This window comes from Mus pahari, chromosome 1 (assembly GCF_900095145.1).
Source record: "Mus pahari chromosome 1, PAHARI_EIJ_v1.1, whole genome shotgun sequence".
In the NCBI taxonomy this organism is placed as follows: domain Eukaryota; kingdom Metazoa; phylum Chordata; class Mammalia; order Rodentia; family Muridae; genus Mus; species Mus pahari.
In genome coordinates this window covers 36,858,642-36,884,775 of record NC_034590.1, presented here as the reverse complement: position 1 = coordinate 36,884,775, position 26,134 = coordinate 36,858,642, and the positions used below count along the sequence as shown (strand labels likewise).

The following is a 26,134-nucleotide window of genomic DNA, read 5'->3' as shown; positions in this document are numbered from 1 at the left end:
AGAGGCAGAGGCAGAGGCAGAGGCAGAGGCAGGTGGGTCTGTGAGTTGGAGGCCAGCCTTGTCTACAGAGTAAATTCTAGGATAGCCAGGGCTACACAGAGAAACCCTGTCTCAGAAACAACAACAACAACAAAAAAACAAAAAACAAAAAACAAAAACCAAGCAAACAAAAAGTACAGACTATTACACTCCTCCCAATAACATTCTAGAATCTGGAGCACCCATGATCATATATGTGGCCTCTCATTGGTAGAGTTGTGTTTTAGGTCTCAGATCGCTTTGATGGAATAAGGAGTGGTTATCCTGGTGGGCCTAGGCTGCTGAAAACCTTAGATGACAACTCATATCAAAGCTGTGAGACAGCTTACCCTAAGGAAACATACAGCCAAGTTGGACTGTGTCTAACAGCCGAGAGCAGACAGAAAGACAAGACCCACATCATGTTTACCTCCAAATAAATCCTACCAACAGTCCTGGGAAATGGGCGGCTGCCGATGTAGGATGATGGCTCTGGCCTTCCCAGGATTGTTGCTACATTAATACTTTACTTAATTAATACTTTTATTAATGCATGTCTTCTTCCTGAGCTATCTTTTTGTTTCCTATAGAACCCCAATCTTCTTGAGTGACAGTGTCCTTTGCTGTTGAAAAGCTTTTCAGTGTTATGAGGTCCCATTTATAACTCTTGGTCTTAGTGCCTGAGCTATTGCATCCTGTTCAGAAAGTCCTTTCCTGTGCTGTTGGGTTCAAGCCTATTGCCACTTTCTCTTCTGTCACATTCATGGTACCAGGTCTACATTGGAGTTGACAGGTGATAAATATGGACCTATTTTTGTTCTTATCTACGCAGTCATCCAAGTTTGACCATCAGCATTTATTGATCTTTTCTCTAGTGTGTGTTTTTGGCTTTTTGTCAAATTTCATGTGTTCTTAGATGTATGGATTTAGGTGTTTTTTCAGTTCAACCTCAATGATCAACAGTCTGTTTCTATGCCAGTATCATTCTGGTTTTTTACTTTATCTCTAAGTATAACTTAATACCAGGAGTGGCAATGTTTCTAGCTGTTCTTTTATTATTCAGTATTGTTTTAGCTAAGCTGTGTTTTTATTTTTGGTGTGTATATGTGTGTGTGTGTGTGTGTGCGTGTGCATGTGTGTATGTGTGTGTTTGGTTCTATATGAACTTGAAGATTTTTTTTCATTTTCTATGAAGAACTGTGTTAAGAGTTTGATGGACACTGCATTGACTTTGTAGATTGCTTTGTAAGCAACCATTTTTGCTATATTAATCCTACCAACCCATGAGTATGGAAGGCCTTTCCATCTCCTGGTGTCTTCTTAAATTTCTTCTATGTTTTGAAGTTTTTATTTTACAAGCCTTTCACATACTTAGTTAGAATTATCCCAAGATTTTTCATTTGAGGCTATTGTGAATGGCATTGTTTTCCTGATGTCTTCCTCGGTGTGTTTGTTGCAAATTCAGTTGATATTAATGCATCCAATTTTTATCCCACTACCTTGCTGAATGTATTTTCTAATCATAAGTTTCCTCTTGGCTCTTTAGGGTCTTCTATGTATAAAACTATAGCAGCTGCAACTAAGGATCCCCCCCTGATTACCCTCAGTTGCTTTATTGCCCTAGCGAAGCCTTAAGGCACTGTATTGAACAGAATGGAGAGAATTCCAAGAGTGAGTTATCTTTTTTTTTTTTTTTGAATTGTTGGATAAGGGATACCAGAGACCCCTTAAAACATTACAAACTATTATCAGTGCTTGCTACAGGTTCAAGGTCTTATTGATGATGTCAGGTATGGGTTCTGTATTGTGGAATAGGCCTTAAATCTTGTTAAAACAAAACAGTAGTTGCTTCTTCTCGTAGCATTTGTGCAGCTATTGCACCAGTGGGCATGTCGCACTAGGTCGGCTGTTTTTGCAGCTTCAAGATTCACAGCTGGCTGAGATTGATGGTGTTAGATTCTCCTCTCGTAGCACCTTCAAGCACTGTGTAAGCTAGCCAATGGGGGTGAAGCTTCTAGTAGAGTACCCGCTAGATTTCTCCATGTTTTATAACTCAAGTGTGTGGTCTCTTTATTAATAAGGTCTTGCCATCCAGTTCTATAGGGTAGCCAATAGCACCTATGGTAACTCACTCTTGGTACTCTCTCCCATTCTGTTCAATACAGTGCTTTACATCTTAACTAGAGCAATAAGACAACTGAGGGCAATCAAGGGGATTCTTATTTGCCGATGTACCCTAGGGGGAAACCTATTACTCTTACTATGTCAATAAAATGACTCCTAATGACATATTGCCATACTCATAGATCAGTCCATTGCTCAGTTCTCATCAGAGAAGCTCCTTACAGTAGATGCCAGTTAACATGGGAACCCACAATGTAAAGAGAACAAAAGACATTAGAATGCTCAGCCCTAACTGCGAGTCTAGGTTGCTCCTCTCCCCCTCAAGGCTCAGTGATCTATGCTGAAGATGAGACGGAAAGATTGTAGGAGCCAGAGGAGATCGTTGCCGTCAGGGAATTAGTGTTTTCCAACCATAAGAGGGTGGATAGCCATATGAGCTCGCAGAGATTGTGACAGCATGCACGGCGTGACAGAAGTTCAAGCCAGACAGTATCCCTGCGTGGAATCCCACCCTTAGCTAAGGCGTTATTGGCATTTGATAGCTCCTGGATAAGAAAATATCAGTTTTCTTCAATGGAGTGACACCTGGTACATCAACCACATTCCAGAGCAGGCACCATGCCCAGGTGTGTGTGTGTGTGTGTGTGTGTGTGTGTGTGTGTGTCATCGGGGAGATAGATAGATAGATAGATAGATAGATAGATGTCATTGTACAGAACCCTCAATGAATAAATTTTTAAAGAATTTAACATAGAGTTTTAAGTAAGTGTCACAGAGACAGCTGTCATGGCCAGGGTGGTGAGAGAGGAGAAGCAGAGGAGGCATCTTTAGAGAGATGCCCCAAACAAAGGAGAATATCTGACCTTTCTATCCTTTGGAGGGGTAACAGGAAATTCTATGCCATATAATGGAGTCTGAGATAGCCTGTGTGACAACGAGCGTGGAGGAGCCAGGTCCGAGGTTGGACCATCAGTTAGAGCTTGTAAAACCATAGCACAGGTAGCTTTTGAACTTGGTCTCAAAGGGTTGTGGGGGAGACACAGCCTGATTTCTCCTTCTGTGTGATCTGGTCCCTTCAAGTGATAGAACCCATAACAGCACATTAAGGGCTTTCTTTGGGAAATTATGAGTGTGGTAGACTGGTGCATCCCGCCTGAGGAAATGGTGTGGAAGAGGCTGGGGCCACAGGCCGGAAATAGCCTGCAATGAAAGGGGATGGTGAGGACTGAATTCAAGAGAAGCCATGGGTAGAGCTGGCATGATGGTGAGTTTGTTTCCTGGTGCTAGAAAAGAATGCAAGGCTACAGCTAGATTAGCCATGCCGTGTGGCTGAAAGTCAGACAAGGAGGGGAACACAGACAAGAAGGTGGAGGCATAGGAGGGTCTCTCCTGCTGTGTGAACCTGACCAGGAAAGGCTGGAGCCGGAGCTGCAGTCTGAAGTGCTGTGGTGGTTACAGCTCACTAGGTCCCAGTCAGCCCAGGCAGATAGATCACTTGCTCCATTTTTGCAACAGCTTCCTTCTCTAGGCATGGAGCAAACGCGGCTTCTTGGCAGTAAGCTGACTTTGCAATAGCTGTCGGGCACACCTGCCATGTGTTTGGGGGAAGTAATTGAATTGGCTCTCATCTTCCTTCTAGAAGGACGCGTTTCGCCGCTTAAAAACGTTGCCTCGTCATTTGCCTTTGAATCAGATCTGATGATCTGAACAAAATTCTTGATTGTAGGCATCAAAAGAACATTCTAGCACGGAGAAGACGAGATCTACAGAGCTAGCGTATTCCAGGCCTCTCTGGCCAGCAGTGGTACCATCAATGGAAAAGACTTTTGGCTATAAACGGGCCATTGCTACCTGACAGTCTATTGTCCACTTCATCACATCTGTAGCAGGAACTTCTGTCTCAATTCTGATTTTAATCTGTGGCATCCCCTAGGTTGGGTAGGGAAGTGGGAAAGAGTGACTTGGTATTCGACATGCCTGAAAGGTGACGCCTCCCCTCTCCAGCAGCATCGTCCTGCCTCTTCTATTTTCTTTGCCTTTTCTTCCACAGCTGTTTAATTATATGTTACTCTTCTCTGACCTTCTGCAGTTTTTCTGTATTCTGGGCAAATTGTGGACTTTGAGTAACAAAATCGGTCAATTAAACGGGTCAGCAGTTTCATGGCATGGTAATTTCTCACAGCTAGCTTGATTCACAACCCTTTTCCTCACAGGCATGATATAAAATAAACCTACAGAACTACTGAGTCACCAGAACATGCCACAGCTCCTCACTGGAAGCTGGATTTGGGTAAAATTTAGCTCAAACTAAGAACCAATAGTCAAGAAGCAGAGACTCTGAATGTCTTTTGAACTGTGCCCTGAAGGATGGGCCTTGCTCCCTCGGGTCACAAATGGACAAGGGCGAGAAAGGAAGGCAGCATCCCCTCCCCTGGGCTTGAGAATCCTTCTTTGATCTGTTCTGGCGTGGCCCTTGCTGCCCTTAGAACCGACCCAGTGTTTCCACACTGGGAGGCAGGAGGCCTGCTGCTTCTATGGAGTATGGTGAGAGAGCAGGTCAACATTGCAGAGTCCAGTGCCCCACTCCAGGTGGAGTAATACATGCAGTGATTTAGATCTTAAAATGTCCCCTAGAGGCCAGTGTGTTGAAGTCTCAGTTTCTTGGCTGGTGTGATTGGGAAATGGTAGCTGTGAGACGTCACATGGGAGGCCCTCGGGGAGTTGGACACAAGCTCTTGAAGGACTCTTTGGGCCTCCTTCCCTTTCCTGCATGGACAGAAGGGGTCTTCTTGGTGGATAGTCCTGTGACGGACCTTGTAGAATAGTGTCTTGTAGCCTGTGGTGACCTCTCTGTGACCTTGAGAAGCAGAGTTTCTGTTAAGTTGCAGAGGCTGATTCTAGATGGGGAGTAGCTTTGTCTCTTGTGTTGTATGGATTTTGCACGTCCTTTTCTGGGCGGAACAGGTTGACGTTGGTCTGAAAGATTTCCAAGTGTCTCACCACCCTCTACTCTCCCTCTTCCCAGGTGCTGCTGTCTGGACTCATTGGTGTTGTCTCCTGGAAGAGGCCTCTCTCGCTTGTGGTAAGTGGCTCCTGGAGCCCCTGGTGGCCTGGGACAGTGCTTTACCTGCAGAGCATTGAGAGAGGCAGTAGCAGACAGGGACAGTGTTCAGCTGTTGCCAGGAGGTGGGGCATAGTGTCTGCTGCGTGCTGATGGGCTGACCCTCAAGAACTGTTGCTCATTAGCATATTGTACTTCCCAGCATGCCACTTGCTTGAATGATTCCTAAGATCATCCGCTCCCATCCTTTATGTTTGCTTTGCTTTAGTGCCATCCCTTGAGGGCATTTAGAAAAACAAAGACATTTTGAAAGCCTGGATGCTGATGCTTTTTCCAGACACTGAGACCTGTTCGTGTGTGTGCAGGTACTTATACCGAAGCATAGAACCGCACACATTCTACCAGAGTTCAAGAAATGTTAGGTTCGTGTGTGTGTGTGTGTGTGTGTGTGTGTGTGTATGGGGGGGTGTTGGAGATAGAAGCCAAGTGTATGGCTCTAGAGACCTTTGAAAGAACTAGACTAGGATGCCCAGAGGCCAGAGAGTTAGAAGCCAAGGGCGTCCCCAGAATGAGAGAGAGACTATAATGAAGACATTGTCGGAGAGCCGAGGCTGGAGGATAACTGTCAGTACTGATTCGAGGTGTGTGTCTACACTTTATAAACTTCATGGGTAAAGATTCTTTCTTGAGGAGAATCATCACTGGGCAGGGTATGGAGGTGTGGACCATGGATGGGTGGGGAAGGATGATGGGTTTTCCCTCTGAGAAGTACCCCACGCATCTCTGTGTGTATTGATCTGTAGCTTGGTCTCCTCTGTGTGTGCATTAATATATTGATGTATCTGTGTCAGGACCAGAAGAACTTTGATGGGCACTGAACGAGGCAGTGTGGTTGTGTTCCCCTTTTGTATTAATCAATTATTTAAACTCTTGTTTTAAGTGATAGGACTTGGAGATAGTGATGCATTATACATATTAATGCAAGTAGGGGGAAAACAAATGTGTTTGAGGACGATACTTCCTTCAGGAATGTGACTGATATTCTGAAATAGTGTCAGGGGAGAAAGTGGCTTGGATTCTGTTGAGCCTCCTCCTGTATAGTTCAGTTCACAGGACAGATTGCCTTAGATTTTTTTTTTTTAATCTAGACAAATTAAAATGTGCAGAAAAGTGGATGGGGGGGGGGCTGGCATAGTGAATCCTGGTGTACCCTCCACCCAGATTCAACAACAACAATAACAATAACAATCTGGTCTTTCTTGTTTCTTCTGTGTCCTCTCTATCCCAGCCGCCAGCTCTTCCCTCCCTTGGATGGATGACCTTATGGCAACTCCAGCATGGGGATCAAGGAGCTGGCTCTGTGCAGAATGGGTTGGCAGTACACACACTGGCTGCGCACCAGCCATAACTTCTGAGCCGTCCTTAGCAACGCAGGGACAGACTGTTCCATTCCTCCTCAATACCCCAACAGGACATATTAAGATCTACGATGCCTAACAAAGGGAAACCGAGTTCCTTAGGGTGGATGTAGAAAGAAACAGCCTGCCACCCCCTCACTCCACTTCCTGTCCTAGCCCCAGGATGGAGATGCTCACATGGTGGCCAGGATTCAGGTGCCTGGGAAATGCCGGATGCTTGTGGCTCGGGTGTGTCCTGGGAAAGCCAGGGGGAGAGTGTTTGGAGCCTCATGCAAGGAGGGGATGGCAGCAGCTGGACCTGCCGAGGCAGTGTTCCAAGGGCTTGTTCCCAAGTCCTGCTGGGTGATTGGTGTAGGACCAGCTGCTCTCTGGAAGATGCTCACATTCACCTTGCCTTGATTGATCTCCTCCCAGGCCCCAGCTGGAGGATGAAGGGCTTCACTAGGGAAATGCCAGCCGCTGTGCCAAACCTCGGATTTGTAGTGGCTCAGTGCAGCACAGATTTACTCCCATTGGCTCTCCAGTGCAGGCACTGCCCTCAGCAGGTATTTTTTCCTCAGAAGATGTCAGAGATTGTGGGTCTTAACATTTGGGGTCCTCCTATTCCCTATGCCTGGGGAGTCTCGGGGATAGATGGGATGGGTCTCCTTGGCCTAACAGTGATGGGCATCATGTGCGCATCTCCTAGTAAGAACTTGTCACCAAATCATTCTTGCTCCATAGGAAGCTTGCAGATGCTGCCTGTCTGGACAGACATTTCTCAGAGGCAGCTGCACATTGTGGAGGGAAGGAAGTTTTGATGGGTAGTTAGTTGTCTCTCCCATAAGAATGGCCTTTTGCCTGTGCAGAATCTTCGGGCACAAAGACCAAACTCTACTTACCTACATATCTGTGTGTCAGTCAGGGATCCCAAGAAAACACAACAACTAGGATGTAGCTCGCTAAACTCTGCCTGCTCATCTATTAGAGTATTTACTTTATCGAATCTCATGGGATTGTAAACAGGGTCCAATTCTACAGCCTCCTCCTATAGGCTAAAGCCTCAGGAGAGAATGAATGTCCCTTGAGTCTAGAGGCCTGGTCCTTTTTCTTTAGAGGAAGTCTTCCTTTCTTTTCATAGGGCCTTCATCTGATTGGCTGAAGCCCTACCACATTAGGCAAGGCATCTGCTTTGTTCAAAGATGATTGCCTTAAATGTTCATTTCATCTTAAAAAAAAAACCATCATAGCAGCATCCAAAAGGAGTGTCCCAGCAAGTATCTGGCTGGGGACTATGTGCTTGTCACATTGACACATGAAAGTAGCTGTCACCTAGGATTCTCAGGTGAATGGCCTCACATGATCTATCTGTAGAAATTCCAGTGAGATACTATGGGTAATGGTGGTGGCCATTGGTCAAGTGTGATGTACACACTTCTCCTGGTATATAGGCAAGAGTCAGTTTTGTATTTTAGAAGAGAAGAGGCAACCACCAGGCTTTAACAAACCTACCTTATACTTGAACCCAAGTCCTTGACTCCAAAGTCCTCCCTTTCCCCACCCAACCTACCACGCACCTCATAGATATTCCCTCTGCCTGCTGGCTCTCCTCTAACTGTGAATCCTTTGACTTGCACATCATCTCTCACACACTGCCACACCCAGCCCGGATTCTGTGAAGCCATCTATCCTCACATCCCTTTCCTCTCAATCTTTGTCTTTCCTACTCATCCCTAGGGTCTTGTTTTTACGACTTCAATATTTACTCAGTTGGCCTTCTCATTCCCAGGGAGATCACTGGCCTCTCTTATCCTCTGAGACGACCACCATAGTGAGTTGACTTCTGTGAAGGGAAGTGGCCCTCATGGTGGTTAGAAAGAAGCAATGTGAGATGGCTTTAGGAGATACAGCTGATGGTAGGGGTGGGTAGCCCCAGAGACACACACGTGAGCTGTTTACTAGCTGGGATGTGTCCGTCCATTTGCATGGTTCTGAGCCTCTACATGGATTGTGGTTTGGACAGCAGAGTCAAGACATCTAATGCAAAGCTGGTGACACACTGGAGGAGGAAGGCTCTGACAGGGAGGAGAGGAAGGGACAGCAGGTATCTGACCAGCCCTTGGGGACGAAGACCTTGTGAGCATGATTCCAGAGAGATCAGTAGAAGAAAAATGCTGTGTGTGCGCATGTACGTGGATGTGTGTGTGCGCGCACATGTGTGTGTATGTGTTTGTGTGTGCCTGAGTGTGTGCATCCTTGTGTGTCATTTGTCATATGAAGTTATCTCCTGTGACTGAGGGACTTGTTCTCTTTGCAGTAAACAAATCTCAAGTTAGTACCCAGACCACACAGCTCTAATTAGAGGACTTGTCAAAAGACTCAGAGAAGCACCCTGTGACATTCATGATCCTAATGGCAACACTCTCGTGTGTAATCACAGATACATAATTTAAAAAAAAAAAATATGTAAACTAGCAGTGAGTTGAATCCTGCCTCCCTATCTTATTTGCAATAATTATAATACTTATTAAGAGGCTTTTACATGAAAAAGATTAAATTTTAAAAATAAAACAAACCCTTCATCTTCTTCCCCAGAGGAGACTACCCACAAGATTGCACTATTCTTATACATAACAAATTACAGATTATCTCATGTATTGCAAATCATTGGGAGTCTATTTTAAAGGGCCCTGATCTGTAGTGATGTGGTACCATAGAGATTTAAGCTTTTTTTGATAGGAATCTGGCTTCTTGGCTAGATCCTCTGTGATTGCACTTTCTTATTTTCAGAAGACTGTTTGTTTGTGGGACTTCTTAGCACATGGATGCCTTTTAGTTTTAAATGAATAATATTGTGTAATGCTGTTGTCTTTTCATTTTTAACGGCACATCTTTTGTCTTATCTATCTGTCCATGTCTGTCTGTCTGTCTGTCTGTCTGTCTGTGTCTGTGCCTGTGCCTGTACCGGTACATGTGCATGTGCATGTGTCATGCCACGTGTGAGGAGGTCAGGAGAATCTTCAGGAGTCAGTTCTCTCCTCCCACCATGTGGGCCCTGTAGATCAAACTCAGGGCCTCAGGTTTGGCAGTATGTGCCTTCCCTTGCTGAGCCACCTCTCCAGCCCTCTTAGTTGTTGTTGTTACTTTTTTAATCTTGTAAAATCTGTGTTGTTCCACCCCACCCCATGTATATGGGAAAAATTTATAGACCCCAGGCTCTATATGTTTCTTCATGTAGCCGAGGATGGGTAGCCACTGTCCCAGCAGTTTTTGAATGTTAGGGTTTCCTCTCCTGGGTGAAGGGTTTCCCCCTCCGACTGCTGGATGTGAGTCTGTTTACTGATACCTGTGTGCTGCTGAATAAGCCTGTCCCTCTCTCCTGAAGCCACTGTCATCCACATTAATACGACAACATTTCTAACAAGTCATGGTTTTGTGGTTTGAGTAATCTTCTTGGCTACTTCTGTGCATTTTTCTCTTTAATAAAATTTAGAATAAATGTACAAAGTTCCCTAATGACTGTGCCTTAATTTTCATTGTGAATGGATTGATTTTTTACCAATGAATTTCTGGATAAATGATAACTATAATATTGAGAGACACTATCTGTTACAATTCCCTGAAAAAGCTATTCATAAATTGACCTCAGATCTGGTGCCACACACTGCTGAGACTTAGACTCATTCTGATTATTTGTTTATTAGATAATTCGAAACACATTTTTGTTGCAATTTTAAAACATTATTTTTTTTTCTTTCTTTGTTTCTTCAATTCCAAGCGGACATTTCACCTGCTGAACTGACCTTCTAGGATCTTTAACATTTTCTAGTCTTTTTCATCCTTTCTAGGTATATTTCCTCTCTTTTATTTCTCGGACAGCTTATTTGGGCTTCAGATACATCCATTCTACCGGTTAACCCCAGTGCTGAGCTTTTCATTTTGACAGACAGCTGTGCAACTTGCTAAGAACTTTCTGTTCTTCTGGGCTGACTTTCCTTTTCATGGCATCGTTTGCGTTTTATGAAACTTACAGCCACAGCCCACAGGTTGGTTTGTAGCCTCTCCTTCCCTGGCCTTCCCTATGAGAATACCTATTGCCTCAGTGCCAGCAATCTTACTGCCCTTTTCTCCTCTTTGAAGAAAGGCTAATGTATAAGTGATAAATGCATACAGTAGGTTGGCAGCTTCCTTAGGATGGTTCAGTGGATGGGAAGGTTGAATTGAATTCATCCTCTCTCCCATTAAACTACATTGTAATCAGCCTGATCCAGGATGGGGACTCCATCTTGGGGCTCCGTGAATGTCAAAACCAACAATGACTACATCGTCTGCTTTAGGCCTTCTTAGGGATGATGTAACCTCATGATGCCATGGCTGAGCGTATTTTTCTGTCAGGCAAAGCTGCCTCCTTTTTTGGTCCCAACCATCATGGTCCCCTTTGAAGGTTCAGAGTGACTTGGAACTGTGCTCGTCATGGGTGGATGATGGTTATGATGGTGACAATATTTTTTTTTTTTTTGGTTTTTTGAGATAGGGTTTCTCTGTGTAGCCTTGGCTATCCTGGAACTCACTCTGTAGACCAGGCTGGCCTCAAACTCAGAAATCCACCTGCCTCTGCCTCCCGAGTGCTGGGATTAAAGGCGTGCACCACCATGCCCGGCTGAAATCATTCATCAATCATTTCTTGGGCCCCTCTCTTGATGGTGTCAATATAGCTAGATCTAGTCATATATGTGTATATATATATATATATATATATATATATATATATGTGTGTGTGTGTGTGTGTGTGTGTTTATATGTATGTATGTGTGTGTATGTACATATATATACATATATATATGTACATACATACATATACACACAGACACATATATATATATATATATATATGCATACACACATACATGAATGAAGCTAGAAGGGGCTCAGATATAAACCCAGGGCCTATGATCCTACCTCTCAGTGTCTCTGCTTTCTGCTTGTACATTAGAATACCTGAGTGTATTAGCCAATGCCACTCTACACTTCTGAGTTTCTATTATAGGACTCATATAGTAATACTTTTTAAATTCACTGGATCCTTCCCTTGTGTAGCAAGAGTGAGAGCCCACCACCTTTCCAAGGGTTTGCTTATTCCTCAGGATTTTACAAACTTAGGCAACCTACACATTTTTATTTCAGTGTAGGGCTGACCATTAAATTGTTCAGGACACTGTTTTTGGGTAAGACTTGGGTGCTTTTTAGGTGTGGGAGACCATTTTATCTATAATCATGGTGACTAAGCCAACTCTTTTGCAAAGTTACAATAAATCATGTTCCATCACTGCTGTTTTTCTCTGTGTTGATGAATAATAGTGAGTCTCTTATAGACATTATGTACTTGGGCTGGATTTTAAAGATATATGTTGCCAATGTGTACCTTATAATTGAATATATTTCTCTACTTAGCCCAAGTTCTGATAAGAAAGGATCCTGGTTCAACCTCTGTGCTTTCTAAGTGCCTCGTCTGTTAAACTGTTTGTCCGTCTGTTGTTGCTTTCTTTAGTGTTAAAAAGACATTTTTTCTAGCATACTACTTTAACTTTCTTATTTTAAGAATCTATTTTGGGGGCTGGAAAGATGGCTCAGTGGTTAAGAACACTGACTGCTCTTCTGAAGGTTCTGTGTTCAAATCCCAGCAACCACATGGTGGCTCACAACCACCCATAATGAGATCTGATGCCCTTTTCTGGTGTGTCTTAAGACAGCTACAGTGTACTCATACATACATACAAACATACATACATACATACATACATACAAATAAATAAATCTTTTTAAAAAGAATATATTTTTGTGTCATTTCCCTACTTACTATCCTTGGTAACAAGATAAACATCATAACATATAGTTAGCTGTTTTTAGATGAATTCTAACTTAATATTATACAAAAGCTGGCCTTCTGTGACTCCTGGCTTCCTTCTTTATGCTGTTTCCATACAAATTAAACCATTGTATGCTGTGTGCCTCTCTCACGCCAACCTTGCCATTCTTGATTTACTTGGCTGTCTTTTCAGTCAGGTCGGAGAAGAGGAGTTATGTTTCTCTGTGATGCTTTCCTTTTCTCTTATTTCTTATAGGATACGTCTCATAACAAATTCTCTTAGTTTTTTTTTTATCTTGGAATGGTTCAAAACTTTTCCTTAATTTTAAAAGGATGCTTCTGCTGTATATAGAATTCTTGATTCGCAGGTTCTCCTCTCTCTTGTATTTTATGGCCTTGACTATGCCCTGGCTGCCCTTTATCATGCGTGATTTGTGAGAGACCAACTATTGATCTTTTGGGGCTTCTTTGTGAGTGACACTTGTTCTTTTTTCCTTTGATTTCTCTTTGACTTTAGCTTTTGACAGTTGACTTAAGACTCGCCCAGGCATCAGCCCTTTTGAGTTTGACCTACTTGAGGTACATGTCTTTTATCAAATTTGAGAAGTTTGGGGCCATAACTTCTAAAAATGTTTTTCTAACCTTCATCTCCTCTTCTCCCTTCCCTCCCTATACTCTTGCCTTGTGTGTTTTAGCCTCCTTGGAGGTGGCTGGTGTATTGTCTAAGGCAGGTTCTCAACCTTCCCGATGCTGTGACCCTTTAGTATAGTTCTTCATGTTGTGGTGACCCCAGCCATACAATTATTTCCATTGCTACTTCCTAACTGTAATCTTGCTAATCTTGCTGCTGTTATCAGTCGTATTATAGGTATTTTAGGAGACAGAAGTTTATCAGAGGGGTTCCAACCCAACAGACTAAGAACCGCTCGCGTAACGTCTGCTGTGGTTCTTTGTTCTTTGCTTCCCTTTCTGTGCAGAGGGGATGATGATGGTGTCCATTAGCCTGCCTTTCAGGTCCATCCAGTCCTGCTGTTTAACTTCTCAGAAGACATTTTTGTTGTAGTTCTGTTCTTTTCAGTTCTATAATTTGCAGTTGATACTTTCTTCTAACCTCTGCCTTTTTTTTTTTCAGTCTTTCTTCTACTTAGACATCATTGTCTGTTTTTTTTTCCCTTTAGCTTTTAAAACAAGATTAAAAAAAAAAAAAGATTTCCTCTAGGTCTTTTCAATGTATTTAAAAGAGCTAAGCTGAAATTGTTAAGCCCACCATCTGGCCTTCCTCTGGGACTGTTGACACTGCCTGCTTTTCCCACCGTGACATGCGTGTGATATCTTTACATGTCTTATAACTCCCTGTTGCAAACCAGACATTTTCAAGAATACAGCATGTCACCTATGGCAATTAACTTGAACCCTCTCCATATTTTATTGTTGATACTGTTTACTGTAGCTTTTGTCACTTGTTTAGTGACTCTTAACTAAGTCTGCAGCGTAAGGTTCCTTGTCATGCTGAAGTGTCTGTTTAGTAAAGCTGGTAGTTAGACAATCATGGTTGGGCAATAATCCCCTTAAACGTGTGCAGCCAATGCCTAGCCTTCGCTGAGTGGCTTTGTCTGCTGGGATGTGCTTTGGACAGAATATCAGGCAGTCGACAATCTGCTTTAGTGTTTAGTTTCTGCTTATATGAAGTCAAGACTTAGAGGCTATAGTTCAGAGCAGTCTCAAGTCCATCCAGGGCATATACACAACTCTCTGTGTCCAGGTTGCATGCTGTATGTCCAGGAGTATGCTGGGGCTTTTGGTCATATGACTCCCTAGCTTTTACTGAAAGCCTTTTTGGATGGCTCCTTTTAATCTTGTTGGGATAATGTTATTGTGTACTGGGTATAGATTGTGTTTGTATTGTTCAAATGCTGATTTCCGTGCCAACAGAGAATTGAGTGCAGGCTGGACTTTGGTATTGTTATTCAGATGATACATCATATTTTGTAAACACTCCCTCTCTCACCTTCTGATTGGTTTCTTAAAAAGCTGGTGGCCTATAGCAAAGGCAGGAAGTAAAAGGTGGGACTTCTGGGAAGAGATAGGAACTCTGGCAAAGAGTCAGCACAGGAGATTTGCTAGAGGAAGTTGGAGGTATGAAACTGAGAAATAACTAGCTATGTGGCAGACATAGAATAATATAAATGGGTTAGTTAACTGAGTTATGAGCTAGTTGAGGAACAAGCCTCGCTTAAGGCCTAAGCATTAATTCATAAATAAATAATATCATTATTTGGGATCTGGGATAGACATAGAAAGGACCTAAAGGTTACAGAACCTGCCCTGGATATTATCTACTATATAGGCTACTAAAGTATGAAAATCCTTGCCTATAAATACATGTGACGGTTCTCTCCCAGGGGTCAGACATTTCATTACTGGGTGGGTTAAGTAAGATCAAGTACAGATCACCAAGGAGAATGGCCTTCAGATAATTGCTATAATGGCCATGTGGGTGGCAGTCATTTGTGAGTGGCTCTGAAAGCAGGATGTAGTTGCCTTCTTCCTTCAGGTGGCTTCTCGACTTGTACCAGGAACGTGAACTGATGGTTTGCTAGGTTAATATGGAAGGGGGTGGTGGAGGAGGAGGGCAAGCCATAGAACGAAAAAGTTCACTTTTCCAACTCAAGACTCGTTTACTTTGAAAAAGGAATCCCGAGGCCGCCTGACAGATTCTGGATCACTTCCAGAGTTCCTAGCACATTAATCCTGGAAACGTGTCTGGGAACTTACTTCCTTTGATGCAGCAATGAGTTTTCATGTCATCACTTTGTCCTTGTCCCGATGTCACCCTGGAAAAAAAACCCTTCCAGAGTTGTCGGTTAATGAGGTGAGAAGTGAAGTGTGTCAGATTCACCAGTGAATGGCACATCTGGAAAGACCGTTCTCTTACTGCATACAGCTCTGCACTCTTGATATCCCCTAGTAAGCCTCACGTGGTGTTCTAGGGTGTCACTGGGAGCATGTTGAACACAGTTCTTTATCCTCCTGGAGTATTTGAATGTAGCACAATAGCACCTTTGGTTACATTGTATTTTTTTGCTTTAAAAATAGTTCTTTGAGACTCTCCTACAGTATGTTTTGATTATATTCACCTTCCCTCCCCAGTTCTTCCCAGATTCACCCTCTATCCCTTCCCACACAATGTTGTGTCTATGGTTCCTGACACCCACATCAAGGCTTTTATGTATTGTTCAAATAGTTTTGGATGTGTGGGCTTCCACTGCACTATGGTCAATTCATCAGGGTCTACACTTTAGAGAAAGCTGACCGGCCAACTCCCAGCAGCTAAGAATTCTGGTAGCTTCTTGGCTAGGGGTGGGGCTTCACTCCCAACCCCCCTCTTTAATCTTGGGCTTGAGCTTACAGGTTGTGTATGCTGTCACATCTGCTGTGAGTTGATATGTGCAGCAAAACACTGCTTCCTTGTAGTCATTCGCCACCTCTGGCTCTTGTGTTCTTTTGTTCACAATTGCTCTTTACAATTGTTCCTGAGCCTTTGGAGAAGGCAAAAAATTATATTCATATATATGTATATATAGAAATATAGGTATATATAAATATAGGTATATGTATATATGTGTACTGTGTATCATGTACATAATTCTTGTGTATACATATATATTAAATTTATGGATGGGCATTCTGTAGTTTCTCACCCTCTGTACCTTGACCAATTGTGGGTCTCTGTATTTATCATCATCTATTGCAAATAAAAGCTTCTATGATAAAGGCTAAGAAATGTTTTCATCTACAGGTATAATCCAGGTCAGTAGGGGTTGTTTTAATGCTATGCCCATTTAGCAGATCAGTAGTAGTAGGTTCTCTCCTAGGACCTGTGACCTATCCAGCTATAGGTTCTTGGTCCAGTGACAGTAACAGGTATGAGATTCATTTTGTGAGGGAGACCTTAAATCCAATCAGAATGTGCTTGATTGCTTTCATGACACTGCACCAGCTGGCATGTCTTTCCAGGTCAGTTGTGACTTTAGTACACATAGGAGTCACACCTGCATTAGACTGACGACTTTCTCCTTTGGTAGTGTGCATAGCACCTTCAGAACTAGGGGGCTAGCCAACAAGGTTGAGGCTTCCATGGCAGGATTAGCTTGATTTCTCTAGGTTCTGATAGAACTCTGCTAGGTTCTGATAGAACCTGCTACATGCAACATGGATGAATCTCAAAAGAAACAGGCTAAAGAAGCCAGACCTGTTGTGATTGAGGATGCTTGTAATCCTAGATCTTGGGAGATTGCAATATCAAGGTCAGCCTGGGTTGTGTAGTGGGCCACTTTCAAAGAAAGACAGAAAAGAAAGGAGAAAAGAGATGGGGAGAGGAAACCAAGCATGAAAGACCATGTTGCCAGGATTCTGGTGATGGGCAGTAGATGCTACTTGCCTAGGGCTTTAGTGTTGGGAGGAAACTGACAGCGAAGGGGAACTGGGGAACTTAAGGGTTCTCTGGAACATTCTATGCTTTCATTCTGGTGGCGTTTACATGGCTATCTGTGTGTGTGTGTGTTAAGATTCACCAACTGTTCAATTAAAATAATTAAATTTTCTTTTCTGTAAATTAGACCTTAATAAATACAATAAGAACACCCCAGTTTAAATAACTCATTCTGTTTAACTGCATTCATCATTATTAACCAAGCAAGCCCAGGAGGCCCAGAAGTCATTGAAGAATTCCTCAATGGTGCTTAAGCTACCATGTGCCTAAGAAGCACCAATGACATTCATTCAGAACGTTAGAATGAATGCTGGAATTTACTGAAGGCCTTCAGGCTTGGGGGCTGCTGGCGGGTGCTAGGATTCTGGCTTCTGTGTCTTAAGTAGAAATAGTTAACAGAGGTGACAGTAGTCAGGAAGGTATGGAAGACCATAACGTCAAGTGTCCATATCATGTACATGTTAGATACATCATTTATACACCATTTTCCTATGGTCTTCTGTAGGAGGAAGCCACATCATAGTGGCTTTCAGAAACACTGAAATTTCTCTGGTGTTCTTATGGTGTTTAAAAATCAGAGTCTCAGATGGTAGGTTAAAAGTTCAGTCTCTTCTGTCCTTCAGTAGGATGGGCAAATTAGCAGGTGCATACAGAGAAGAAGCACTTGGTGTTAAAAGAAATGACCTATCAAGACAGGAGAAGACAAAGAAAAACCTGAAATGCTTATCACCAAAGGAAAGGAGCCATCCAGGAAGGGCTGCATGCCTTTGATAAAAGTCAATTTGTGGAGAAGGTCAAAAGATCAGAAGTTACAAGGGAGCAGAGAAAGGCAGTAATCAGGAGTTACAGAAAAGGGATAAGTAGGCAAAACAGTGTTCTTAGGGCAGTGAAATGCTTTTGTTGCTGCTGTGAATGTGAATACACGTCATTACACATGTATCTGAACCACAGAATGCTTAACACCAAGAGTGGGTCCCAACATAAGCCCTAGACTTGAAGTCTTAATGATTAATCAGTGGGGTTCCTGATGATAACTAATGTGCCTTCCTGGTGGGGGATGTTGGTAGTAGGGGAGGCTATGAATATGATGAAGGAGGTAACAGAGGGGAAGTTTCAGGTCCCCCTGCTCAATTTTGCTATGGACCTTAATTATAAAAATAGAATCTATGAAAATGCTTTAAATTATAAACATTGCAAAGATATACACTGAAACTAGGATGCACCCAGTTTATTTGAAATGACTAATAATTATGGAAAATGCAGGAGCAGTCGGTAGCTCCTACATCAGCTGTTTCTGCATTCCAGATGGGTAGGGTCAGGCTCTGGAGACAGATGGACCACACTAGAGTTGAATGGGCAGAAACTACAGCCACACAATGCCATCCCTTCAGGATGCCTGCTGTAACAAGGTGGGACCGCTGTAACAAGGTGGGTGGGAGTTGAGACCTGTTCACATACTGCTTCCATTTAGTTCTCCCAATACCCAGTGAGGCACCCCTGTTGTCTCACCGCAGGGGAAACTGAGGCCCAGGACAGGTATGCAGCAGGTACATGTAGGTGTGGTTCCAGCCAGGGCAAACTGGTTTATAATCAGAGGTCCCCATGTAGCCAAAATTCCCCTTTCGTCAGCTCACTAAGGTGTATTCAGACTCTAGCTCAGACTGAGATCACAGCATATCAGAACTGAAAAATAAATGTGTGAGGCCAAGGATTCTTCAGCTTTTGTTTTGATTAGGAGCTACCACATAGAGGGAGGGTTTTCATTTTTCCTACCTTTATTTTCTTTTCTCTCTCTTTTTTAAAGATTCTTTTAATTAAAACAGCTTTTCTCTCTTCTCCCTCCTTCCAGCTCCCCCCACCCCCAGCAACCTTCACTCAAACCCCTCCCATTTCTCCTACTCAAGCTGATAGCCTCTTTTTCTTTGATTATTATTGTTATATATGGGGATATATAATGGCCTCTTTTATCTTTTTTTTTACATTTTTATTAGATACTTTCTTTATTGACATTTCAAATGTTATCCCCTTTCCTGGTTTCCCCTCCGAAAACCCCCTATCCCCTCCCACTTCCCCTGCTCACCAACCCACCCACTCCTACTTCCTGATCCTGGCATTCCCCTACACTGGGGCATAGAGCCTTCATAGGACCAAGGCCCTCTCCTCCCATTGATGACCGACTAAGCCATCCTCTGCTAGCTACATATGCAGCTGGAGCCATGAATCCCACTGTGTGTACTCTTTGGTTGATGGTTTAGTCCCAGGGAGCTCTGGGGGTACTGGTTAGTTCATATTGTTGTTCCTACTATGGGGCTGAAAACCCCTTCAGCTCCTTGGGTCCTTTCTCTGGCTCCTTCATTGGGGACCCTGTGCTCAGGGTTTTATTATTGTTGCGTGTGTGTGTGTGTGTGTGTGTGTGTGTGTGTGTGTGATTTCAAGGCTGACCACTTTACTTTAGACAACCTACACGGTTGCTGATCCTTGGTATAAGCTGACTCTCATTTTCCCAGAAGTCATTATTTCCTATGGTTCTTTTCTAGGGCTGAATCCTAAGAAATGGTCCCCCTTTTACACTAACATGTCCATCGATACTGCCATTGTTCAGATCTTGTCTATACAGCCATTTTCAGTAGAAACTGTTTCACAGCAGGCTCCTTGAACTCTGGCTTCTATGGTCTTTCTGCCCTTTCCCCCATGATGTTCTCAAAGCTGTAGATACTCGAGCCATGATATAGATGGACCTGTTAGGCTTGAGCTTTCTGGGATCTGTTGTTAAGCTCTTGCGTCATGTCCAGTTGTGGTTTTTTGGCTCCCATTTGCTATAAAACAGGATTCTTTGATGAAAGATAGCAGCTATACTTACCTGTGGGCATGAGCACAGGATTTAGAACATAGTAAGGAATTCTACTAGGCTAGCAACGTGTCAGTAATAGATTCTTTCCTAAGGTGCATGAGTTCACTAGGCCTGGGAAGCTGACTAGGTTTCCAGTACGAGGCATGATTTCCCTCTGGTTGAGTGGGATTGAGTCAAATTGAGCAGCTGTTGGATAGCACGGACATAATTTGCAGAGTTTTACATTAATTTGGGCAGATATTGAGATAATTCTTAGGCTCAAGGTTACATTCTGTCCCTGATAAGCCTACCTGTGTGGCATTAAGAGACATCAGCCAAGTACTGTTCTGCACATTGACTAGATTCTTTTACGTCACTAGAGCTTGCTGGTGTCATCCTGGAATGGAAGTGGTAGATCACTGGACTGGGGAAAACAACCTTATGTATTTGTGAATAACCACCAGTGACTAGTTCTTGTCATGGTCTGGAGTTTATTAGAAACACACAGATGGAGAGAAATGGCTTTGCCTGTTGCCCCATTCAGCTGGATTCTCTTGCTTTTGTTTTCCGCAACTGCAGTATTTAACAAAACACACAAACTCCAAGGAATGGGAGGTGCGTGACAGATGGACTTCATCCAGAATTAGTGTTTTTATATTTCTCTCTCTCCATTGCTATGCTGATCATTTTTTTTTATGTAAGAAGGCTTAAAGCTTTGGGCTGCATACATTATCTTCTTTCCAAAAGTGCCTTTGAATTTCTGTACCAACAGGAATGATTCCTGCTGTGCCTATCAGAAATTCTTCCCTAGTCACACTACAAAGTCATATGTCGGACCAGATTCTGTGGGGGGAAAAATTACGAATCACTTTAACCTTTAATATGAGTTCTAGAAAGCCTGTGGGGCTTTCTTTCTAAGCCATGAATTGATCTCAAATATAACTTTAATATGCTATTAAAATATAGGTGAGTTAAAGGTTAATATATTTAATGTAAATCTGTTTGAAGTCATTATTCAGGAAATTCATTATGAATCCACTTTGGGAGTTTCTTACAGTCAGGAAAGAACAGGACCTCTTCTTAAGCGAGTATATTTTGCTTGGTCACATTAAAGATGAATCTTCATGGGTTAATTGTCAGAGAGAAGGAATAAGGTGTGACCACACTTACTCATACAGGTCTTTGTAGCTATGGGGAATTTTACTCTTCAAGCAAAGCTGTTTACATATCTAAAATGCCCATTTTGTTTATGAAAGCAGATCTGAGTGCTTCCTGTTTGTGTGTATGTAGTGCATGTGGTGTATGTAATACATATATGTGTGTTCACTTTCTGTTTGTAATTCATGTATATGGTATGTGTGATGCATACATGTGTGTTGACTTCCTGTTTGCATGTATTTCATGAATGTGTTATATGTGATACCTACACATGTGTGTCACTTCCTTTCTGTGTGTATCTCATATATGTAGTGTGTGATGCATACATGTGTATGTTCACTTTCTATGTGTGTGTATTTCATGTATGTGCTGTGTGTGATGCATACACATGTGTGTTCACTTCCTGTTTGTGCGTATTTCATGTGTGTGGTGTATATGATAAATACACATGTGTGTTCAGAGGCACAGGAGAACATAAAGTTCCATCACTTACAGTAACCTTCTTCCCGTGAGATGGGGTTTCTTACTGAATATGGAGCTAGACTGACAGCCAGTGAGTCCTAGCAATCTTGTCTCCATTCTTCACAGTGCCAGGGCTACAGGTGTATAGGTGCATGCATACTTGTCAAGGTTTTTTATGTAGGTGCTGAGGACTTGAACTCAAGTCTTCATGCTTGCATAGCAAGTGCTTTTGGCCACTGAGCCATTGCTTCAGTCCCTGTTCCCTTTAAATTGCTAGCAGTTAGACATGTTAACAAGGAAAGAGTTTCTAGCTAGAAAACAGATTTAAGCAGACCATTCCAAATCATGCGTGATGGTGAGTGTTGATTGAAGCTTTACAGAAGTTAGAATCTCCTAAGAGGTAGTCTCCTAGGCATATCTTTGTGGGATTATCTTGCCTGTGATAATTGAGGTGAGAAGATCTGTCCACTGTGGGTAGCGCCATTCCTTAGGCAGCTTTCCTTGGACTGTACGAAAGTGGGGAATTGAGCTGAGCACTAGTACACATACATCCATTATATTCCTCTTCTGATTGGAGATAGGAGCTAGCTACATCAAGCTCCTGAGGTAAATACCCCTTTTCTTCTTTAAGTTTCTTTGGTCCAGATATCTCATCACAGTAATGACAGGAAAAAAACAAAACAAAACAAAACAAAAAACTAAGACACTGCATGAAATTAAAAGTTGCCATGGGTAAACATTCCTTCTTAGTGAAGCTGACAGTAATCTAGAGTTCCTTAAATGACTTTAGTGAGAAATATAAGCTGTTTTATTTTGATCCACCAGGCATGTTTTTAGTTAGAAATGTACTAATACTTAACTTTTGGCAAGAGACGATGAGCAGATTATATACAAGGTTGACAAAGATTCTTGATAAGGTAATTATGCATTCAACATCACAGTGAGTTAAATGCATAATCTTAAAATTCACATGGAAACAGTTGTAATAGGCTTTTCTTGATTGTTGCTTCTAAGTGCCATCGAGAATGTTCTCAGAAAGAATTAATTATTTCCATGACTCTGTTGGAGAATGTTGCATCATTTCCACCATAACATAGGTGGCAACCTCCATAGAAACAGTACTGAAGAGACGGGCTCTCTGGAGCTCAGGAGCCCTGGAATGAGGTCTCATATCCTGAGTTGTAGCAGGGAGTTTTGTCTACACTGTTTTGTGTTCTTGGCATGTGTGTACCCGCCCAGGAGCTATCTCGGATCTGTGAATAGAAAACAGACACACAGACACACACACACACACACACACACACACACACACACACCCCAGTTATTTTGTAAATGCCTTGACTAACTCAATGAGTGAGCAGTCCTAAATCTTCCCCTGTTAACCCAGAGGCCACTTCCCCCAAAACTTGCATGGCTGGTTGGCCTTTTTCCTGTTGCTACTGCATCCCCTTCTCTCTCCAGTCCTCCCGATTCTCTCTGCATCCTACAGAGCAACTCTCCATGTTCCACCCCATGCTCAGCCACTGGCTGCTGGCATCTTTATTGATAGATCCTAAACTAATTGGGGGCAAGGATCTTCAGCATCAGTAAACACTGATTCTAGATCAAAGCATCAGAACCATCCTCTATACTGAGTATTCATGTTTATATTGATGACTGCTTTAAAGTAATTTGTGCCCATTGGTTAATGTGGTCTGAGCTGTGTATCTGGACCCAAGACGCTGGTAAGTAATCGGTTTATCATCAACTATTTAGGACCCTACAGTGAGCATCAATAAAGTTTAAACAAGTCTCCAACAGAGGAGTTTACCAGCTGCTACAGTGTAGGCTGCGTGTGCCTTAGTGTGCGCTGGCACTTGATCTTTGGGATAAAATTTCTCATACTGTTTGTTCTGTCTGTAGAGTGGAAGACGGATACTTCACAGTAGTTCTCAGAAATACCAAGTAGTGGGACTGAGTCTCCTAACCCGCAGCATCCCATAGATAATGAAATACTTTATGCAAAGCCCTGAGCTGTGTGATGGATTGGAAAAAAAGAAGCATGAGAGATGATTCTTGCCTTCAAGAAGTTTGAGTTCAGGATGGAGAGATGGCTCGGAGGTTAAGAGCACTGACTGCTCTTCCAGAGGTCCTGAGTTCAATTCCCAGCAACCACATGTTGGCTCACAACCATCTGTAATGGGATCCGATGCCCTCTTCTGGTGTATCTGAAGACAGCGACAGTGTACTCATATAAATAAAATAAAGAAGTTTAAGTTCTAGATAGGGAAGTGATGTGAGCTGGGAATGTATAAGTAAGCCTCCCATCGCTGTAACAAAATACATTAGATGATTTTAAAGGAGGAAATTTATATTTTGGTTTGGAATTTTAGAGAGCTCTGTCTGTGATGGTTTGGCTCTATTGCCTTTGGGCCTGTGGCAGACAGAATAACCCTAATAAAGCTTGTGGTAGAGCAAGCTCCAGAACTTATGTAGCCGGAAGCACAGAGAGAAAGTCAAAGAGAATGAGGAGAGAGGAGGAGAGAGGGGAGAGAGGGGGAGGGAGGGAGGGAGGGAGGGAGGGAGAGAGAGAGAGAGAGAGAGAGAGAGAGAGAGAGAGAGAGAGAGAGAGAGAGAGAGAGAGAGAGAACGAACCCCGGTGATTCGCCTTTCTTCCCACTAGACCCTACCTGCTCAAAGGTCTGCCTCCCTCTGGAAGCACCACAGACTAGGGGACCAAGCTTTCAACACATGGGCCTTTGAGGGCACTTATCCAACCCACAGCAAGCTATAAAATATTAAAATAGTATTATAGTCATCCCTCATATCTGTGGAAGATTGATTCCAAGACTCCCTGTAGATTTCAAAATAAGTGGATGCTTAGGTCCCTTACATTAAAGTGGAATAATGTTTATGTACAAATTATTCTCTGATAAACTTTAAATCATTTCTAGAAAACTTATAATACAAAATACAATGTAAATATCATGTAAATAGTTACACTGTTTTACTTGGAGAATAACAACAAGGAAAAAGACTTGTGTTTGTATAGAAGCAGTTTTCCCACCCAAATATTTTTAATCCATAGTTTGTTGAATCTGCTGGTGCAGAACCTTCAGCTGTGAAGGGCTGGTTGTGTAAGTAGAGTGTAAAGAAACTGTAGTATATTGGAACTTATTTAATCCAGGGTGAATTCTATACATATAGAATAAGAAAAAAAAAAAGGAGGCTTTTGTACATGTGAGCCCACCACATGTTTTCAAGACTAGAGTCCTGTTAGACGTGAAGAAGGTGGCCTTCCCTACTCATACTCATAATTGACTATAGCCCTGGGGCAGTAACTGCCACAGCATGGGTAGTTGGTCTCATCTGCTTTCCAAGGGTATGTGGTCCATCATGTTCCTCAGCTTCCTTTGAGGTTGACATAAAGAAGATGGGTGCACACTGAACCTTTTGGTGACAGTGGGGTTGAGCAACAGCATTGATAGGTGGCATGTGGGCAGGTGGATCAGAGGATACTCCCTGTGGGTCAACAGAGCAGAACAAACAAAATCCAGGAAACAGGAAAAGCACAGGGTGGAGGGTCCGGGGTAAGAGCAGCTGTCAGAGCTCTTGAGAGAGAGCCTAGCAGCGAAGGCACCTCTGGCTGGCTCTTGGATCCTTTCCACAGCTTTGCCATAGCCCTCAGGCTGTGCTCGAGCACTTCTGCTATCAGGAACCCCGAAGGCTCACTCCCACCGAGCAGTAGCTTCTCTGAAGTGCCCCAGTAAGTAGGTCTTTGGTTAGGAAGGCCTTTTGTCCTCCCAGGAAGTGAGCACCTGATGTTCATGGTCAGCAATGGAAAGAGCCTGCCACTAAGCCAAATGGATTCCTCTTTGTTCAACTGGTTGAGCCAGCTAGTGAGCCAGCTGAGGGGAGAGTGAATCAGGGTGACTCCTCAGAGAACAATGTGAAATCACTGACCAGTGGAATGTTGTTGTGTGTATTACCATGAAGGTAATCTTTTTCCTAGTTGGTAGATAGATAGATAGATAGATAGATAGATAGATAGATAGATAGGGATAGATAGATAGATAGATAGATAGATAGATAGATAGATAGATAGATAGATAGATAGATAGACACAATGTTGTGTGTGTTGCCTGTGAGTATGTCTGTGTACCACATCCATAACTAGTGCCCACAGAGGCCAGAAGAGGGCATCATATAACTCTAGCCCCGGGAGTTATAGGTATAAATGGTTGTGACCACCAGGTTGATGCAGAGAGTCAAACCCAGGCCTCCTGGAAGGGCAGAGCCAGTTCTCTTAACCACCCTGCCATCTCTCCAGCCCCTGTGTTGGCAATTTAATTTGCTCCACTAATGGTGAACTTCATAGTCTTTTCTTTTGAAATGTATGTCAAGATTGTCAGGAAATGGAGGCTCTGCTGTTGAGCTTGTTCTTGGCAAGAGTGGTCTGGTGTGCACCTTAGAAATCCCAACTCTGCTAAAACGCTTCCCCTTCCTAATGCACTTCCTTTGCCCTGGGGCCTTTGTGGTCTCCTAATAGAAAAAAAGTCGTTAAGGGAAAAAAAAAAAAGTGTAATACGCTGAGGTAGCTCTAATATAGGAAAAGTAATAGATGAAGTGTCACGAGATTCAAAACGCATATTCTTTCAGAAAGAAGGTAATTACTGTTGTAAAGATATAGCATTAGGAGAATTATTACAGCTGGGAAGTATGTGATCTGTCTGTCCACGGCACAGTT

At 42.9% G+C, this 26,134-nt stretch overlaps 1 protein-coding gene across 1 annotated transcript in view; it reads left to right on the top strand.

Annotated features, from left to right (window-relative positions):
• The window catches only part of Fam189a1 (family with sequence similarity 189 member A1), a 392,181-nt gene that overhangs the window by 158,725 nt on the left and 207,322 nt on the right, over positions 1–26,134 (top strand). Inside the window, exon 2 of the mRNA XM_021203138.2 lies at positions 5,168–5,224. Within this exon, the coding sequence (XP_021058797.1) occupies positions 5,168–5,224 (57 nt within the window). The remainder of the gene's footprint in view (positions 1–5,167; positions 5,225–26,134) is intronic.